Genomic DNA, 21,386 nt, shown 5'->3' with positions numbered 1-21,386 from the left:
GCTGGGTCGGCATCCTTGACATTGTCAAGGTCTATTGGTTCCTGACCGCCTGGGGCCACGGTATCTCGGACGGCTGAGAGATAGCACTCTCGGGCCGTCTTCTGATCCCCATTCAAGGAACCATTAGAGCCGTCATCCCTCTCATACTTGATGAGCATGAGGGACGGGATGATTACTGCCTTGGCTACGTTGAGGGTGGGCCTGCCAAGAATGATGTTGTAGGCGGTCAACTCCTCAACGACCAAGAATCTGACGACAATATGTCGTCCCTTGCCTTTCTCCCCCAGCCGGATGGGTAAGTCAATTCTACCGGCTGGGTAGACCATCCCACCCCCAAAACCAACCAAGGGGTGGGTGACCGGGTGCATGCTGCTGACATTGTATTTCAGCTTTTGCAGGCACCGGAGGCGGATGATATCTAATGAGCTGCCGGTGTCTATAAGGATCCGTCCAACCAGCTGGTTGGCAACCTTACATTCAATGACCACCGGGTCATCATGCGGGCGGCGGACGCTGCCCCTATCCTTCTCAGTGATCAAGACGTCTGGGAAGGAGGAGCAGGCAGACGCCTGCTCATCATCATCTTTGTCCATCTTTCGAAGATGGCTCTTGGTGCCCCGGATGGTAGGGCCACCACATGAGAACCCGCTTGCTATAGTGTAGACCGGCTCCTTGTCGGTATCCGAACTACTAGAAGGCTGGGGGGTAGTCTTGGAGGACTGACCCTTATTTTTCTTTTTTGCCCCGGCTGGGGACTTAGAAATGTAGGACTTCAACAGCCCTTTGTCAGCTAGACGGTCCAACGCACGCTGAAGACTGAAGCAGTAGTTGGTGTCATGGCCGACCTCCTCATGGAACTGACAGAATTTATTCTTGTTCCGTGACTGGACAGAACTCTTCATAGGATTCGGCTTCTCAATGGACAGCCGGTCCTTTACCTCCATGAGGATGGAGTTGCAATCTTTATTAAACTCGTACTTGGGGACGTACGGTTTAAATTCTTTCTTTTTCTTTTGGGACGGCTGGTCAGAGTCAGTAACCGCCCAGATTTCTTTTCTTTTCTTGCTCTCTTCTTTGTTTTTGGCCGGCTGAGCTGACCGGCTGTCTTTCTGTTTGTCGGACTTCTTGGAGTCCGACTGGCTACCAGGCGAGCAGAGGTCGGTAGCTTGAATGTAGCTTTCCGCCTCCCTCAGGGCCGCCTGTAAGGTGAAAGCCCCTTTTCTAACGAGGTCGAACTTAAAAGTCGACCCGTCTCTCAGACCCTTGAAAAAGTCTGTAAAGGCTACCTCGTCAGACAGTCCTTGAATCTGAATTCTTATCAGATTGAACCGCCTGACATATGAGCGCTGCCCTTCTCTCTCTCCCTGCTTAACAGTGCTCAAATCAAGGCTTGTTTTCTTAGCAGGGATGTTCATTGAGAAGTTGGAAGCAAACAGGAAGGCGAGCTTCCTGAAGCTATCGATGGACCAATTCTTATCAGATTGAACCGCCTGACATATGAGCGCTGCCCTTCTCTCTCTCCCTGCTTAACAGTGCTCAAATCAAGGCTTGTTTTCTTAGCAGGGATGTTCATTGAGAAGTTGGAAGCAAACAGGAAGGCGAGCTTCCTGAAGCTATCGATGGACCCGGCTGGCAGGTTGCCAAACCATTGTTGGGAAATGCCCTTCAATGTAGCCGGGAAGCATCGACACCAAGTGGCATCGTCCAACCCCTACAGATACATGAGGTTGGTGTATGCCATGAGGTGGTCTTCCGGATTGGTGGTACCATCATAGGTACCAACCAACATGTTCTTAACCTTGGCCGGCTGAGCCGCCTCGGTTATCTCCCGAGTGAACGCAGAAGGTTGTTCACCCAGGCGCAGCAGACGAAGCTGCCAGTCCAGTGGCTGGACATTTGGGTATGCCGCCGGACCCCCAAAGAAGGCCGGTTGCATGAAGTGAGGGGGATACTGTCCGTAAGCCTGAGTAGGCACATACGGTACAGCTCCAATCATGTGAGGGCCTGAGTGGACGGTATTACCGCCTGTCTGGTTCTCATGCAAGGAGGGTGCACTTCCTGCGGAAATGTTGTTGAAGCTGTCTGGAAAGTTCGACGTTGAAGCCGACTCAGACAGCGATTGGTTTCTCCTCAAGTTTATGATTTCCCGGGCATCAAGCGTTGATTTTTTACTTCTCACTAGCTGCTGGGTCCGACGAGTGTTATTGGTGTTCCTCCCAGGAAGGAGAATTTTTGACCAATCAATGGTCCCGACTGCCTTCTCCTTTGGATGGGGAGTGGGCTGCCGGTTTCTGACTGACTTCCCCCTCTCTGGAGGAGTCTTCTTCGCCGACTGACCTTTACTTGGGCCAGCCCGGCTTTTGGTGATCAGCTCTTTAATTTCGCCCTTGAAACTGGTCATGAACCTCATGAGTTCGTCTCGAGTGACAGGGGCTGATCCAGCTGGCGTTTGGGTTTCCCCTTCCGGCTGCCCAGTGGGTCTGCTCGGACCCGCCTGGGAGGCGCCCCGCTCCAGAGTCTCTCTGGGCCGGATGCGCTTGATTCTGAGAGAGCCGTCTTCGGCTGTGGAGGTTTCGACCTGAGGATCCTCATCCTCCTCATGGTTTGTAAAGACTTCTGGGTCTTCGCCCAGACGGTTAGGGGGTATAGACTCTTGAACCATCTTCGAGGTACTCTCCCCACAGACGGCGCCAAATGTTTTGGGTGTTTTTGTCCCTCGGGAGAGTTACGTCACGAAGACTGATCCGGCATGAGCTGCACCTGCACAATAACGGAGACTCCGGGTGGTTGGAGCTCCGCCTTTGACGGTCAAGTTAGTAACTTGAAAAGGAATAAAGAGTACGGAAATTTAGGTGGGTATCTGCTCGGATTCCAAGCTCAGGTGTTTCTCTGATGTAAGAGAATGCAAGTATATTAAATGGTAAAACGTGCCCTCAAAATGAGAGACATCTCCCTATTTATAGGGTCTTTGGGAAATGCCCCTGATTAGGTCACTGAACCCTAATCATTGGTGGGCTGCGCCGTTTTCCGGCGTTCTCGGGATTTGGGCCTGAAGGCCGCCTTTTCCCCTTTATTTCTGGAATGACACGTGTCAAGCAGGGATTGGTCCATTTTGGACCAATCCGAGGCTGACACGTGTCACCCTCTGATTGGGCCACGTGGCAGGGTAAAAATACCCTAAACAAGTAGAGTGTACCACGCACCATACCTTCCTGGGGCCTAGCTTATATAATGCATATGAGCAAACGCAGCAAAACTAAGCTTGATGTCTTGATACTCACAGGCGGCAATATAGCCCAGTTTATTAATCCATGAGTTTGGGGTAAGTTGCGAAACGCCCACGTCATACCTCTTCAAAATCTTTTTAATCCCTTTGTGAAAGGTGAAGGGTGAAGCAGAGGCCGGCTTTAATCACGGCCTCATAACAGCCGAAACAATTGTCGGCGCTCTCTATGTCGTCCTCCTAGGCAATCGTTGCCTCAGGCGGGGGAACCTCTATTCTCCACCTCTCTCGTACTAGGTGCACTTCTGCAAAAGCTCTAAAGTTGCTTTGCATAACATCCAAGTCCCTAGGAAGCATTTTTGTTGTTAAGGGATTTGGCTGCTTCGACCCTTTAGCCGGCTGCTGATACTCAACTGTGATATCTTCTTGGTTAGAGACAGACGCCTTTGAGCCGGATATCTCGGCGGCTTCCTCACCGCCTGACCCCTCTTCATCAGACCCCAAGGAAAAGGCATCGTCCTCGCCGTCTGCCCCATCAAATATTGTGTCATTGAGGGTTGAAGGGGTGCCACCCGGAGAACAACCCGTCTGCTCTTGCTCTTCCTCCGAATCCTCATATTCCACATTAGGAATAACTTCATCAGCGGGCACTCTTCTAGCGCGCCGCTTGCTCGGCTTAATAGTCGTTTGTTTGACTCTTGCCATGGTATCCTACATAGACACAAAGACGGAGGTGTTCGGGGATGAGCAACGCAGGTCCGAATTTCCAGAAAAGGTACCCTCGATTTTAGATTTAGTCATAAAAGGAGACCAACTGAATGACCTAGGCGGTGCCGTGTAGGTCGGTGGAGAGTCTATTTTATTTTTGAAGCCTAGCTACACAAGCGAAAAAGTATAAAAAGCTTGAAAGGAGTATAGGCTGTAACCTTTAACTTATCTTTTGAAATCTAAAAACTACTACATGCAGTGACAGGATGTGTTCCTCGAAATGTAGCCGGAAAACGCAAAATCTAGCAGACGAATGCAGAGTTTCTCTCTCTAAAAAGTCAAATAATCAGGTGTGAAATGGGGAGAGAGAGGGTAAAACCATCTATTTATAGAAGGGTAAAAAGTAGGGGTATCCCTGTAAAACCCTAAAAGGTAAATAGTGTTACTATTCATTATTTACTGAATGTCGCGTGTGACAGGCGCCACGTGGCCAGCAACATGCCACCGGTGAGGGGAAAATGTTTTGGGTAAAATTACCCTATCCTCGTGGACCAATAAGAGAGGGTCACGTGTCAAACCTTGGAAAGTCCATTTGGGCCAGTTGCCAGCTGACACGTGTCAGCCTCAGATGCTTTCCAGAAATTGCGGCCCTCAAGGCCTAATTCCCAAGAATGCCGTAAAACAGTGCAGCCCACCAAATCTAGGTCAAATGACCTAGAAAGGGCAAGTCCTCCAATGACCCTATAAATAGGGAGATATTCCCCAAATTTGGAGACATTCAATCATTTATTACAACGTACCCTACATTCTCTCACATCAAAGAAACACCTGATCTCGGAATCCGAGAAGATCTCATTTCATTTTTCGCACCTTCTCCTACTCACATTCAAGTACTAACTTGATCGTCGGAGGCGGAGCTCCAAACACTCGGAGTCTCCGTTGTTTTGCAGGTACCGGCGCAGTCAGATCAGTCCTCGAGGTGTAACTTTCCAAAGGGACAAAAACACCCAAAACACTTATAATGTAATATACAACTTGTACAATTAATTTATTATCAATTAAATTATAATAATATGTTAATAACTAAGTTATATCTATATAATCAATATTGAATCAAATAATGTTTTAATACTATCATAAAATAGTTTAAGTCACATACTTTGAACAATGTATTTGATAATCAACAACATCATCAATTTAGTCCCTAATAATAGTAAACAACTCAAATCTTATGACAACATTAAAATGATTCATACCAAAAACTAATAAAAGATAAATAGTAAATTACTCAAAACAAAATTCCCTAAATTAGGCCTATCTAAACAAATTATAATTGGATCAAATTTATAAGGCAACAAAATTAGTTTTTCTTGGTTTTGCGATGTGGACACGAAAAGAGGAAAACAAGTTATGATGTAGGGAAATGAGCTAGGAAATGGATTGGTTTATGAAATGTATTGAATGGAAGCATGGATTTAAGCACTTCAAAGATTAAATACTCAAGTTGATCAATAATGGCAGTGAAAGGTTGTTCATCATAGGGTTTGGTTTTTGGGGAGACATTATTAGGTGTTTACAGAAGCCCCCACTTTGAATGAGTTTGTAGAAACGTCAGTTTCGAAAACGATAGTCAATGTAGTAGATAGGAACAGAGAATGATTTAAGACGTTTTGCGATCCTAAATCACTCTTTATATGCCGATACCTGCAGAAAAATGTTAGTTCCATAGATAAAAGAGTAAAGGGATAGACTGCTTATCTGACACCAGTGTATCGATGACAAATGAGTTTGGTAGCTTCCTATACTTGAAGGAATCCACTGGATGACGTTTTGTTGAGATACTTTCCATGCTTGACGAAAGTCGACTGATGAGTTTGGTAGCTTTTTATGCTTGAAGAAATCTACCAGATGATACTTTCAATGCTTGTAGAAAGTCAACATATGAATTGATGGTTTTCTATGTTTGAAGAAACCCACCGACAATACTTTCCATGCTTAAGGAAAGTCGACAAATGATATTGGCAGTTTTCTATGCTTGAAGAAATCTACAGGATGATACTTTCCGTGCTTGAGGAAAGTCGACATATGTATGATGTTTTCTATGCTTGAAGAAACCCATCGATAATACTTTCCATGCTTGAGGAAAGTTGATAGATGATTTTGGCAGTTTTCTATGGTTGAAGAAACCCATCGGTTGAGATACATTTTATGCTTGAGGAGAGTCGACATATGATATAATCGTTGCCTTCTTCTCTTTGAGAGATGACAACGACCGACAATTTTCCATGCTTGAGGAAAAACTTGTCTAATAAGATTGCAAGTCTCTGTGTATAGAGAACCTTGCGCTAAGAAATGATGGTGGTTTGATTGTCCCCGAACGTGGGCTGTAGTTGGTTCGATTGTCCCCTAACGTAGGTTGTGAATTGTTCGCTTGTCCCCGAACGAGGGCTGTAACTGAGACCTACAAAATAAAATTTGCCAAGGGACTCGTATAGATTATGATTGACTTGACCAAACTTGACTTGACATGACATGACATGTGTATGACTTGTGAGTGTGTGTGTGTATGTGTATAATTTGAGTGTGTGTGCAGACACAAGCAAACAAAAATGCAAAAGAAAAAATTTTCTGTCATTTTTGTCATGAGACGAGTGGAGGGTACCGACTTTCTCCCAAAAAAAGACATGAAAACTGAAATTTTTTTTTTGAACTTCCCTCAATGAGAAAATTTTGAAAAAAGTTTTCAAACTTCCCTAAAAGAAAAGACATGAAGAAGGGAAGAAGTTTTGAACTTCCTCGCTGAGCAAGATGAAATGAATCCTATGGATTAAATTGCTTTTATTGAAGATAATGTATGCATGATGCATGTTCTTAGGCCAGGTGGCTAAGGAAAATTATATCATGTGACACGCTAGATGAATGAACTTAGGTCATGGAGCTAAGCATCATATATGGTGTAAAGAAGAGATCTTTAACTTCACTTAGGTCTGGAAGCTAAGCACGTATATAGATGAAGTGATTATTGTACAATGAATGTTGCTTAGGTCAACGAGCTAAGCACGATATTCTTTGTATGATTACAAATCATTGATATATAAATGGTACTCAACACATTATGTGATGCGTGAAACAATGAACATTGCTTAGGTTAGGAAGCTAAGCAAGTATACAATGTTTCTTTTAATAAATGTTGTCTTGAAAGATGATGAAGCTTGCACAGTGTTGAAACAAGATTTCATGAAAAAGGGTTCTTAAAGGGAAAGATGATATGGATATGGATGTGTGAGGGAAGTGTGTGAATGTGATACTAATGTTGGCTGCAAAGGTTATGGTGATGGAAATATATGTTAGAAGAGTCAAAGATGATGACTCTTTAGGCTGGGTAAGCTAATGTGATGTGGGTTCAAGCCCCCAAGTCTAGCTCTAAATGGGTAAGGGTAAGCATTGGATATCCTTCGACTCGATCATGCATATGAATGTGGTCGCACCTTAATGTGAGGTTGCCTACCTATCCGTTAGAAATTAGGCCAAACGTAGCTCTAACTGAACTTTGGACAAGTGTATGTACACCTCAAAGAGGTCTTTCAAGGTTTGTAATGTGATTAAGTTGATGGTTTAAGGAATAAAGGGGTAAAAGGATCAAGACCCGAGAAAAGCCTCCTAAGATATGCAATTATGTATTGGACTTTGCAAGTTTTATTTTTCATATTTTTTTGTTTTGAATTTTTTTCATTCTTCATTCTTTTGAATCAATGTAGGCAATCTCGGATCATGCGGTCCATCACTCAATTAGCATTCATGTTTCTCAGGCACGGTACCAAGCACTCGATGAGAGATGCAGTTTGAGACATGTTCATATCGAAGACATTGAAACACTTGCCTTTAGACATTGTTTTTTTTTTATTTGCTTATTTTTTTTATTTGAACTTGCTTTCTAACTATTACATAAATTTCACACCTTCTCATCCCAGAGTTAAGTGAATGTGGGTTGAATAAATAATAAGGTCAATCATTAGACGAGGCTCAAAGTGGTTGACGAAGAAATGGATATGTGATTGAATGGTTAATAGGGAATGACAGGGTTACAAAGGTGCCTCAAGTCATTGGTGTACCTTGTTTTTAGTTCGGCAATTGATTTTTTTTTTGGCATAAGAAAGTCATGATCGAGATATTAAGGAATAATGGTCTTGTTATTGATGGAAATGGTGAATCAACAAACACAATAATCAAAGAACAGAAAGGGAAATCTATGCTAGACTATAGACACCTAAATGTGTCTCCCAAAAATCAAACCCAGTGATGAATACCTTTAATGTCATTTGTTATCGAACAAAGCAAAAGTGTGAAAAGTCTAGTGATGAGGATGTTTTCTATTAAAATATCTCTTTTTTTTCCGTTTTTGAAAATATTTCTTTACTTACCCTATTTATGAAAAACGTGCATTCCAGTTTAGTTTTGTCCATGATATGGGTCCAATAATAGTGTAGTTGGATGAAGCACTAGTAGAAAAACGTACATTTGCGTCGCCATATTTGCGTCACTCATTAGAAAGAATGAAGCAAATGTTAAATTTTACTATCCTGAAAAGTTATTTGCGTCGCATATTTATCAAGAAGCGACGCAAATAACTGTTGTATTGCAGATTTTTATTATTTGCGTCGCTCTTATTTATTGAAGCGACGCATATAATAATCTTATTTGCGTCACTCATTTATTGACAAGTGACGCAAATGAGTGAGTGAATAAATTGTGTCACTCTTTTAATAAATGAGCGACGCAAATGACTAATGTACAACATTATGTTTTTGTTATTTGCGTCACATTTTAATAATGAAGTCACGCAAATATATCTTTTGCATTTAGGTTATTTCATAATTTTAACCTTAGTTTTTCACGCCTACCTTCCACTAAACAAAAAGAAAAAAAACAAGTTGCTACTCCAGTGAATTTCTACAGCCAAAACACCCACAAATTCGACCCTTAAATCCAACAAATTCGGCCAAAAAACACCGATTCCTCAGCAAATTCAACATTCAAAATCACAATCAAGTTGAAGACCTATAATCGGCAGCAAATTGAGCAATTTCGAGCAAAAATTTGGACCAAAAACCCTAAGAAATCCGAACCCATAAACCCCAGAAAAATTGAGCATTTCCCACAAAAATTCCCCCATTTTGAGCAAAAAATCTACTCAAAACCATAGGAATTCGAACCCTAGAAACCCCAAAAAATTCAATTAAAAATCCTGGCCTCATATTCGAGCAATGACTGAAAGTTTCGACTGGAAAAATCGATTAATTTCGCCCCCAAAAAACCCGAGGAAGTTCTAGCAAATTACAGCAACAATAATTGAAGTTTGATTAGTGTAGCAGTTCGACATTGTTGAATTCGTTAAGTTTATTTCACCTAAGGTAAGATTTCTTGTATTTAGTGAAGTTGTATTTTTTTTTCGTCCAATTCATTAGTTCTATTCTAGGGTTTTTTTATTTTTGATTTGTGTTTCTATAATGCGAAAACATTTCATGAAATTGAAGTCATAATTTCTATAGAAATCAGAATATGGTTTGAGGGAATGGCTCATTCATTTAGTTTAAAATGCAATTTATAATTTCTGAAAATGGTTTGCAGTTTTGTTCTCTGAAAATATGTTGAAAATGTCAATGAAAATGTCAAAAAGTATTGAGAATGTTACAAAACTTAAGTGATAACATATTAGAACAGAATCTGATGAAGAGACTAGAAAACGCTTACTTATTTTGATCTTAGTCAGAACACTCATAAGAGATCAGAATCTATAGATTGAGACAGTCATCATCGCGATCAGCTGAAGTTAGCTTCTGTCATTCTGATCTCAAGTTGACTAATAATGATACAAGTATATATGTACATATAGTCTATATCCTCTGCTAGATTATTGTTATGTATGACTCCGATTTATTGGGTTTTGCCGAAGCTTTAAAGAATATGGCATCCTTATAATCATTGGCATCTTTGATCATCCAACTTAGCTATGTTTGAGTTAGTACTTGAAGGCGTTGAAGCTAAGGATCAAATGAGCAAATTGCTAAATGATGCATGGAGCTTTTGTTAACTATGTTGGTTTAATTCTCTAAAAGAAAAAAAAAAACTATGTTGGTTTAATATATGTAATTTTTTATGGCAGATTCATAATTATGCGGAAGTGAATTCCACAAGTTGATCGAGGTTCTGGTTGTGGACAAACGATTAAGGCGGTAGTACACATACGAGATTGTCTTCACTTGTGGTTTAATATATATCTAAAGCATTCTGTGCAATATTAACTTATTTGTTCTGGTTGGTATAATGATTGTGAATTGTATGAGATTTTTAATTGTGATATAATTGATTGGAATTGCAATAATACTTGCATCATTGGCTTAGATACCCGTTCAGGGCTTACTCATTAGGAGTAAGTCTTGAATAGTCCCCGGTTTGGGACTGTTCTTGAATGTTCTATCTCCTTTAGGTGATAACTACTTGAACTGTTTTTGGGTCTAAGAAGATCATGGCTCACTATTTCCCGATTGTTCTCTGAGTACATATGTAGATAGCCGATTATCTACATTGTGTGCTTGGAGAACTATTTCCGGATTTTATTTAGAACCAAACTTTACAAGTAGTTATTAGTGAGATAGGACATTCAAGAATGGGTTAGTTGGAGTGATAAGGACCTTATTGGATCATGTCGTTGCATTTACATGAGATAAACTTTGAATGAAAATGTTTGATGCCTTATATTCTTGTTTATGGTTAAGGAGCTATATATGTTAGAAAATATACACATTATCTTAAAATTAATTTTGTTATTCAGTGGTTGAAAATGGATCGAAGTTGGATGTATGGTAAACAAAATTGTACAAGTTTTTTATGAGGAATTGAAGAGTTTAGCACTGTTGCCTTAAAACACCAAACAGAGAATAAATCAAAGATTATTCTTTATCCTTGTTGTGACTGTAATAATTCGAGGGGATATCGTGATATAGTTGATATTAAAGATCATCTAATTCGTCGTGGGTTTAAAGAAAACTACACAAGGTGGACATGGCATGGTGAGAGCATATATATTGAGGCAAGTTCTAGTTATTGTCCAAGGGAAGATGAGAATCATTGTGATGATGATAATGAACACCAAGGTGAGGATATCGATACAGCTGATATTGGTGTTGAAAGTGAGAGTGAAGTGGAGAAAGACAGGATAGATGAAATGATGCATAATGTTGAAGACCATTTCACAGAGTGTCCCCAGACATATGATAGTATTTTGAGAGTTGCAGAAACCCCGTTATATCCTGGATGTACAAAGTTCACTAAAGTTTTTGCTATTATGAAGTTATTCAACTTAAAGGCGAGCAATTGTTGGACCGACAAGCGTTTTACGCAGTTGTTAGAAGCCTTAGTAGAAATGTTTCCCGAAGGAAATGAACTTCCAAACTCAACCTATGAGGCCAAGAAACTTATGTGCCCCTTGGGTATGGAGTATGAGAAGATACATGCTTGTCCCAATGAGTGTGTGTTGTATCGAAATGAGTATGCTGATTTGCATGAGTTTCCAAGGTGTGGAGTTTCTCGTTACAAGATGAATGATACTGGTGAGTTGTGTAAGAAAGGGTCTCCGACTAAGGTATTATGGTATCTTCCAATTATACCAAGATTTAGGAGACTCTTCTCGGATGAAAAAACTGCAAAATTATTGAGGTGGCATGCTGATGGGAGGAAGAAAGATGGGTTAATGAGGCATCCTGCTGATTCCCCGCAATGGAGGAACATTGATCGAAAGTTCAAGGACTTTGGTGAAGAAGATCTAAATCTTAGGCTTGGTCTCAGTATAGATGGAATGAACCCATTTGGGACACTAAGTACCCAATATAGCACTTGGCCGGTTCTTCTAACTATCTACAATTTGCCTCCTTGGTTATGCATGAAGTCTAGATACATTATGTTGTCCCTTCTAATATCTGGGCCTAAACAACCTGGAAATGACATTGATGTGTATCTAGCGCCTCTCATTGAAGATTTGAAATTGTTGTGGAATGAAGGTGTCCAAATGTTTGATGCATATAGTAAAACCAATTTCACTTTACGTGCCATGATTTTTTGTACGACAAATGACTTCCCAGCTTATGGGAATTTTTCGGGGTACACTGTGAAGGGAACAACTCCTTGCCCCATTTGTGAAGATGATTTGGAGGCATTACGCCCAGACAATTTAGGCAAGCATGTATACATGGATAATCGCAGACATCTTCCTGAAGACCACCCTTTTCGATTCAATAAGGATGCTTTTAATGGAAAAGTGGAGTTGAGAGAAGCTCGTGGCCCTTTACGTGCAAGTGAGGTTTATCAGCGGGTCAAAGACATTGAGAATTAGTTTGGTAAGCCTTACAAAAGCAAATCAACTGGGGGTTACAAGAAGAAGTCTGAGCTATGGTCTCTTCCATATTGGAGACATTTGGAAGTTAGACATGTTCTAGATGTAATGCATATTGAGAAAAATGTTTGTGATGCCATTGTGGGAACTTTATTAAATATGCCAGGAAAGACAAAGGATGGAGTTAAAGTAAGAAAAGACATGGCTGCTATGGGTCGTTCAGAGTTGGCACCCGAATCTCGAGGAAAACGCTGGTATCTTCCCCCAGCTTGCTTTACCTTGTCTAAAAAGGAAAAAACTAGCTTTTGTGAGTCATTGCATGGTTTAAAGGTCCCGGCTGGATTTTCTTCTAATTTTCGTAGACTTGTGTCAATGTCTGACTTGAAATTGGGTGGCGTGAAATCTCATGATTGTCATGTCTTGATGCAACAATTATTACCAGTTGCCATTCGAGGAATTTTTCCACCTCAAGTGAGGTATACGATAACAAGATTATGTATCTTTTTTAACACTATCTATAGCAAGGTCATAAATCCAAGTATTTTAGATGACTTACAAGCAGATGTACTTGAGACAATGTGTCGATTTGAAATGTATTTCCCCCCATCTTTTTTTGACGTGATGCCTCATTTGGTTATTCATCTTGTACGTGAAATTAAACTTTGTGGACCAGTGTGTATGAGATACATGTATCCTTTTGAACGAGAAATGGGTGACTTAAAGGGAAAAGTCAAGAATCCGGCCAAACCTGAAGCTAGTATTGTACAACGAACAGTTGCTGAGGAAGTGGCAGCATGGGTTGCTCAATATCTTGCACGTTCACAGAAAATTGGGTTGCCAAAGTCTCGACACGATGGGAGGCTTGGAGGTCAAGGTACTATTGGCAGGAAAAGGATATCCATGGGCTTTGAAATGAAAAATAAGGCCGAGCTTTTTGTGTTGCAAAATCTTAGTGAGGTTCATCCTTACTTGGACGAGCACATGCTTTTTCTTAAAAATAAATATCCTTCCAAAAGTGATCTTCAGCTGATAAAGGAGCATAATTGTTCATTCGTTACATGGTTCAAGGAACGAGTGATGTCCCAACTATCCACCACACCTAACGATATATCTGACACATTGAGATGGTTGGCATATGGTGCTAAATGTCAAGTCATGTCATATGAGGGATACGACATCAATGGGTATTCTATTTACACTAGCCGACAAGATGACAAGTCAACAATGCAAACAGTGGTGTTAAAGTAGTAGGTTTGTCATCCGAGTATGTTAGTGCACATGATAAAACACTTGTGGATAAGAAGAAATTTTATTATGGAATCATTGAAGAAATAATAGAGCTGGATTATGTTGATTTAAAGATTCCTTTATTTCGATGTAAGTGGGCTAATAGTAGCCGTGGTGTTAAAAAAGATGAACAAGGGAACTTGACCCTTGTAAATCTTGGTCGTCAAGGGCATCTAGCTGATCCATTTATATTAGCTTCACAAGGAAAACAAGTTTTTTACATGGCTGACCCAACTGATTGTAAGTGGTCAGTTGTTTTAGAAGGTAAAAGAAGGATACTTGGCATTGAAGATGTGGTGGACGAGGAAGAATATGATGAGCAATTTAATGAGTCACCACCTTCCGTTTGGAGCACCCCTCCAATAGTCGATGATTTTGACACAACGTTGAAACGAAAAGATCATAATGAAGGATTTTATGTCGCAAAAGAGAAGAATGAAGTAGGTATGAATTCTGTGATTTTTTTTTTCCAATATGTGTTACTAATTGCATAAATTGCTTATTAGTGTTATGTGTACAAGTTTATAATTTAAAAATGATACAAATCGATGTCTTAATTTATTTATGTCTTTTTTTTCAGGTAAGTAATAATGGAGGATGAGTATATGCATAATCGTTCCATATCTACGCAAGGTGAGGAAGTTGAGCCACACAATCAATCACAATCAGAGCAACAAACAACCGACTCTTAGAAGAAGAAAAAAAGCCAAGAGGTCCTTCAAAGGGCCTGAAATCCATGCCTGGGGTTCCTAGAATGCTTGAATGGGATGAATTGTGTCGACCCATTGGAAAGTGGGCAAAAGCATACAAAACTCATCTTGGTGAAATAAGCCGTGCAAAGGTGTCTATATTGTATAAAGATTGGAATCAAGTTCCACAAGGAATAAAAGACACTTTGTGGGAAGATGTTAAGGTAATATTCACTATTAAATGTTAAATGTTATACTATTATATGATCATTTTGACATTATTTGAATATGATGAAATTATTTACTAACTTTTTTTTATTTTTTTAATTTTTTTTGTAGAGAGAGTTTCAAATCGAAGAAGATGAAGACAAGAAAAAAAAGGTCCTACGCACTTGTGATAAAACTTGGAGAGATTTTAAAACAAAATTGGTCAGTGGTTGGATCACATGTACCAGGAATATGCCGAAGGAGAAAAGAATGCCGTATGTACTCTACGATTTCATATCTGAAGATATGTGGAAAACATTTGTGGAGGAGCATAGTACAGATGATTTTAAGGTTTGTGTGTATTAATATCAATGATCATGCAGGTTATTAATACTTTGTTAACGGATTCTTATGTACTAATCTTCATTTATGCTCGTGAAAATAGGAAATCAGTGAGAAGGCAAGACAAAGCCAGTCTTTCAACGAGTACCCTCACCATTTAGGAGCCAAATCATATGGTGAAATGAATATTGTATGGCATAGAAAAGGGTATATTCCCACAGCATCTTCAGCATCCAATACTTCATCTTGTTCTTCGGTTGTGTCTAGTTTGCCGGATAGGACATATGCTTGGCTTCTAGCAAGATCAATAGAAGATGATAAGGGAAATCCTTATTTGCCGGATGAGAAAACAAGAGAGGTGAAAGAATCCATTGTAAGTATATAATAAGTCTTTATTTCAATTTTTAATATATTTTGTTAAGTTTATGTATTGCAACCAAAGTTTTCTAACTTGAAGTCTTTGTGTAGGATAATTGGAGAAAGCAACAAACTGATGGAAAATTTGTTCCTAATAGGCATGATGATATCTTATCTCGTGCCCTTGGGAAAAAATATCGTAATGGTCAGGCAATAGCATTTGGCAGTGGAATTGGCATTAAAACTTTATGGGGATCTGGAAAGAGGCGTAGTGGCCGACGTGGTAGGGAATTCGGAGATGCTGAGCTGGAAGAATTAGAGGCAAGAGTAGCCCGGAGGGTACGAGAGGAGACTATGCAGGAGATGGATTCTAAAATGGATTCCATGGTTCAAGAGAAGTTTATGTTATTTTCTAAACAAATTGGTATTCAAATTCCAACTTAATTGATGGAAATAAATAACATAGGCCGGACGACTCAACAAAATCCTAGTAGTTGCCAATCAGTGGGTGATGATCCATTTGCAAACATACAAGTATCCAAAACTTTGTTATTTTATATTTTTTATATTTTTTTTTGTAATGATTTATGACTACGACATAATTTTAACTTTGTAACTCAGTTTTCTTCTTTTTTTTTTTAATAATGATTTTTTTTCTATCATTGTAAGGAACCGGTTCCATGTCGGCTATCATTGTTGAAAAATGACTCTGAGAAAGTCATTGTCGCTGAAGAGTTAATCCTTGATCATCATAGTAACCTCCCTCCAGATCACGTGAGGGTAAGTGTTGATGATTTTTTTGACGAGTTCAAAGAATTCTCGGTTCCAGTTCCTTCTTCAGTCATCAAGAAACTTAAGCATGCTCACGGTACATTTACCCAATGGCCGAAAGACTTGGTTTCAATCATGCATAACAAGGTAAATTATTTTTGTAACAATTTACTTATAGTTTGCCATACAAAATATAGCAAATTGTTGAATAGATTTGCTTTACTATTGATTAGGAATTCATATAAAATAAGAACGATGATAACAACAAAGCGGCCTGATCGAGAATTAGATAGGTCGTTAAACTACCCCACCCTAATCAAATTAACAATTTATAATACCTAAACTACCCTAATACGAGTATAGGGGTAAGTAAAGGGTCGAACCCAAAAGGACTAAGTGTATCAATCTATGCTAATTAGACTACTATGAAAGCTTGTGAGGTAAAGAGAGGTTCAACTAAACATTACTAAGAGCAAATAACTAAAACTAGGGAAAGTGGATTCCAATTACATCAATGCATTCAACAACATCAAATAATTAGATGAAAATGACCTCAATTAGGACGATTAACACATTTAACTCACTCTCGCGCAATTAAGCATGTTAATTATCCTACTAAACTAATTCACTCTCGTACAACTAGCCTAGCAAAGGTATGGAGGAATTTAGGGCTCTCAAACAACTCACTTTCGCACAATTGATTGAAAACACAATTAAAAGCATAAAATCAATTAGCTAGAAAGATTCTAATCCATAAAAGCATCATCCATACACAATCATCAAGAAACAATTTCATACTAACCACAATCAATCATTAAATTAATTAACACAACCTTCATCCATTTCCCTAGAACAAAACCTAAACTAACATGGTGAACAAAAACAAGGAAAACAAGGTAAAATAATAATAAAAGCAAGAATCAACAACTAAACTAATTAATCTACTCAAATGAACAAAAAAATAAGCAAAAACAATAATAAATGAAAGCAATAAATGTGAGAGAAAGTTAGGAAGACTCATTGAATTTATGAGAGGAAAAATCCACAAAGTGCTTCTTCAAAATCCCAAAAACTCCATGAAAAATCCAAGCTTTCTCTCTCTAAGCTAATTTAACCCTAAGAGAGAGAAAATAAAAGAGCTAAACTACTCTAAAAATAATCTAGGGTAAATTAATGTTGAGTCCAAAAATTTTAAGAGGAAATAACCCCAAAGGGGTATTTATAATACAAGCTAAGAAAATAAAAGAAAAGAGATATAATAAAAAAGAAAATAAAATAAAGTAAACAAAAGAAAAAGGAAAAGAAAAAGAAAAGGAAATAAAATTAAAATTAAAATTAAAAGAAAATGAAACCCCAAATTCCCTCAAATTCCCTCAGCAATCACGATCTCCCCTTCTCTTTCATTTGGCTGCTCTGTTTCTTCCATCATCACCATCACGCATCATCAATTATCATAATCACCACCGTCAATCCTCATCGTCATCAATCAAGCATCAATCAAGGCCGTTCAATTCTCATTAAAAATCACGTGAAAAGCTCGTGATTGACCCACGATTGCGCGCCCGCACAGAAGACGCACACAGGTCGCGCAAAGCTTCTGCCTCGAATATGATTATGGACTCTATTTTGTGCGCTTTCTGACAGGGCTGCGCGCCCGCGGTGGTCTGGGTATAAGTTGCGGGCTGATTTGAGGAAATTTGGGGGCTGCGATTGGTGGTGATTGATGTGCTGTGAGGACGCGATGGCTGGTGGTTGTTGGTTGTTAATTGTGGCGGGTTGCTGCTGGTGTAGCTTGTGGTGATGCGGGCTGCGACTTGAATTGGTAGCCTGGTGGTTGTTGCGTGGCTGATAAAAGTTTCTGGTGAGTGGGGTGGAGATGCGTGGGAGTTTGGTTTGTGGGTGTGATTGTGGTGGTGCGATGTGGGGTTGCGTGGTGGAATTGGTTGCGCAGGGGAAATGTTTTTGGGGGGTTTTTGTGGCTGCTGTTGTAACTGTTGTTGTTGTTGTTGTTTTGGCTGGTGGTTTGGGTTTCTGCGGCTGGGAGGAGTAGGGGAGAAGCAGGGGAAGTGCGCGTGTGCTGGTGTTGTGTTATTGATGTTGCTGTTGGTGTTGGTGGGTGGAGATTGATGGTGGTTGGAGGTGGTTGATGCTCTGGGTTGCGAGCAGAGGTGTTGGTTGCTGCTGGGGTGTGTGGTGGAGGATAAGGTGTGTGTGTGGTGGAGGATAAGGTGATAGCAAATATAGGTGAGGGGCAGCAGCTAGGGGGTGAGATGTGCTTGCAATGGCTCGGGTTCCAAACTTCTAATGTGGTAATTTGACCTTGAAATCCGTGCTTTGACCCGCACACATACCTGCACACAAAAACAAACACGAGGGAAAAACGGGACAAAGACTAAAATAAAAAAAAAATAAAGTAAAGTAAAATACTAAAACTAAAAGAAATAATAAAATCAAAAGAAAATAAATAAAATAAAATAAAGAAAACAAACTAGAAAATAAAAGAATGATAAGAGGAAAACGAGAACAAAAATAATAACAAGAACCTAGACTAAGAACAAAAGAGAATAAGAAACATAAATAAATTACGAAATTAAACTAAAAACTAATAAAAACTACAAAATACTCAAATAAAAAGATAAAAGACGAGAAAAAGCAAATAAAAGAAGTAAAGGACAAAATGGGCTAAATTATTGGAAAATAAGCCCGAAAACGACTCAATAAACACCCTAAAAGTGACATAAAAGTCACTTATCACGGCCAAAGAAAACATGCAAGACAAACTAAAAGTAGTTGAAAGTGGTCACGAAACAAAAGAGTCCAACACCAATCCAAAAAAAGTTTTTCTTATGGATTATGCGTTGGAAAACTTGTCTCAAAAGTGTGGGTCTTTGAATAGTTTTTTATCTTCATTACCCGAAGGTGAAACTATTAAGGTAAAGGTTGATGCTTGGACCTTTAGTTATGAAGATAGTAAGGACATCATTATCAGACGTGAAGATGTCAATCAACTTCTCACGGGAGCTTGGCTGAATATTTTCGTTATGCAAGTTTTTATGATGTAAGATATTCAAATTTCACTCTTCCCATATATACTTATTTATTACCATTTATAATGTTATTACATGATATATATGTAGGGCCTTGAGTGACTTACTCGATACGGTGGATGTGGCTTCCATTGGATTCATGTGTCCGGAAATGATTTCAGAAACCTATTTGCATAGTGATGCAGATCGTATCCTACTATACATGACACATGTGATGGAAAAACAAAAATCTAAGCAGTTCATCTTATGCTCATACCATGAAAAGTATAAACTTTGAACTTGTATTTATTTGAACTTTGCAAATTGTTGATATTATTTTACTCTTTTACAAATGTGTGTCTAATTTATTATGTAGGAATCATTGGGTTCTTTTGGTCTTATGCATGGCTAAGCGTGAAGTCATCATCTTTGATTCTTTGAGGCAGAAGCGAAATTTAGCAATTAAGTTTGCAATGACAAAGTAAGTCTAGTTTGTTATTAATGTCATGATTTTATGTGTGTAAGGATATTATATATGTTATTTGTTTCAAATGTGTAGTGCTTTTCGAAGTTTCAAGGCATTAAGTGGACAATCTAGGGGAAGTAAATTGATATGGCATATGGGACAGGTTACCTTAATTTCTTACCCTAACTTTTAGTTTCTTAATAATTTAAGTATAGCAATTTAATTCAACTTATAAATATATTACATGTAGTGTCCTCAACAATTGGGTGGACGTGAGTGTGGCTACTACGTCATGCGTTATATGTACGAAATACTTGAACATCACCAAAGCAGTGAGGATCTTATTCAAGTATGAGTTGTCAAATATTTCATTTTTGTTTGATAAATACAATTTGATGTTAGCTACAATCTTGAATTAAAACTTTCCTCTTGTATATTTGTTGTGTTGATAGGATTTTTCAAGAACTACACCGTACACCGAGGAGGAGATAAATGAGATTCGAGATATTTGGGCAGAGTATTTTATATGTAATGTTGAACTTTAGATTTACACTTAGCGCATGTTGGACTCTTGTTTTGGATTATAGGCTTGACATGAATGATTTTGTTTAATTGGTGTTGGGATGATGAGTATAATGTCTATGATATTGAGATTTAAATTATTGGACAAGTTGTTAATATAATGCCGTCATTCCCAATTTTATGGGTAGGCCAAAATACAAAGGAGACTCTGCCGAAATTTACATTTGCATTATTCAATAATATTGCATTTTAATTTCAATTATATTAGCGTTAGCATATAACTTTATACAACTAGCAAGGAAAACAGGTACTACAAACATATACAAGGCAATTATTATAATTAAAAAAAAAATCACCTCATTTGCGTCACTCATTAAACAAAGAAGTGACGCAAATAAAGCAATTTTTTTGTCTAGTCAGTCATTTGCGTCACTCCTATATAAACAAGTGACGCAAATAACAAACAAGAAGTTTATCAGAAGAGTCATTTGCATCGCTCCTTTATAAACAAGCGTCGCAAATAACAAACAAGTGACTCTTATTTGCGTCGCGCCTAGGAGCGACGCAAATGACTTTTCAATCATTTGCGTCGCGAGCAGTTGCGTCGCTCATAGAAGCGACGCAAATACACTATAAATGAGCGACGCAAATGAGCCTTTTTCTACTAGTGAAGCTTGAAAAAACCTTTCGAACAATATATTATAGGCCCAATTCCGATGAATAATGAGGAAGTTATGGCCAAAATACTAAACTGGGCCCAAACAAGATTTTACCTATGACCCAATGATCATTTGGAGGGTCCAAAGGTTTAATCCTACTCCTAAATTAATAAGGATTAATTATAAACTTCCATAATTTTCTAAAAGATCTTAATTATCCTTTTGAAAAGATAAAGTCAAAGAGTTTGAAATTGAATAAAATTTTCCTTTTTTTAAAATCCTAATTCTATTCGAATTTAAAGATGTTCAAAGACAGTCAGATATTATTTTTGTGCCTCATAATCTATATCCAAATCTTATATCGTTGGATAGATTTTGAAATTATCTTTCCAATGATATAATATAATATTAATTACGAGCTATAACGAAAAAGATATGAATGGAATACGAAACTCTATCCAAAACTGACACCCTTCAACTATTTCATCAATATCTTTTAATCTACAAAATATTTAAATCTGATTCTAATAAGGTTGGAAAGTAGATTTCAAGAGCTTTCCAACGACATATTATATGACTTATTTGGAGTTCGTGATCAAAAGATATGATAAAAATAAAATTCGCAAAAAAGTTGTCCCAGCGCCAAACGACAGGTCTGTCTCCTGGCGACGATACCTGTCGCCTGGCGACAAAACCTGTCGCTTGGCGACGAACTTGTCACCTGGCGACGAACTTGTCAC

General features: G+C 38.8%; 2 protein-coding genes across 2 annotated transcripts; both read left to right on the top strand.

The window, feature by feature from the left end:
• The first annotated feature begins 10,772 nt into the window (after positions 1–10,772).
• On the top strand, positions 10,773–12,320 carry LOC145625037 (uncharacterized). The gene is made up of 2 exons (XM_081678119.1): positions 10,773–10,794; positions 10,936–12,320. Exons 1-2 carry the CDS (start codon positions 10,773–10,775, stop codon positions 12,318–12,320), a joined length of 1,407 nt encoding a protein of 468 aa, XP_081534245.1.
• Positions 12,321–12,428: 108 nt separating this feature from the next.
• Positions 12,429–14,208, top strand: LOC145625036 (uncharacterized). The gene is made up of 3 exons (XM_081678118.1): positions 12,429–13,556; positions 13,703–14,047; positions 14,188–14,208. Exons 1-3 carry the CDS (start codon positions 12,429–12,431, stop codon positions 14,206–14,208), a joined length of 1,494 nt encoding a protein of 497 aa, XP_081534244.1.
• Positions 14,209–21,386: the final 7,178 nt, after the last annotated feature.

The sequence above is a fragment of the Chenopodium album genome, chromosome 3 (assembly GCF_948465745.1).
Source record: "Chenopodium album chromosome 3, dcCheAlbu1.1, whole genome shotgun sequence".
Classification (NCBI taxonomy): Eukaryota; Viridiplantae; Streptophyta; class Magnoliopsida; order Caryophyllales; family Amaranthaceae; genus Chenopodium; species Chenopodium album.
Note: the sequence above shows the minus strand (reverse complement) of the source record. Positions and strands in the feature narration are given on the sequence as shown.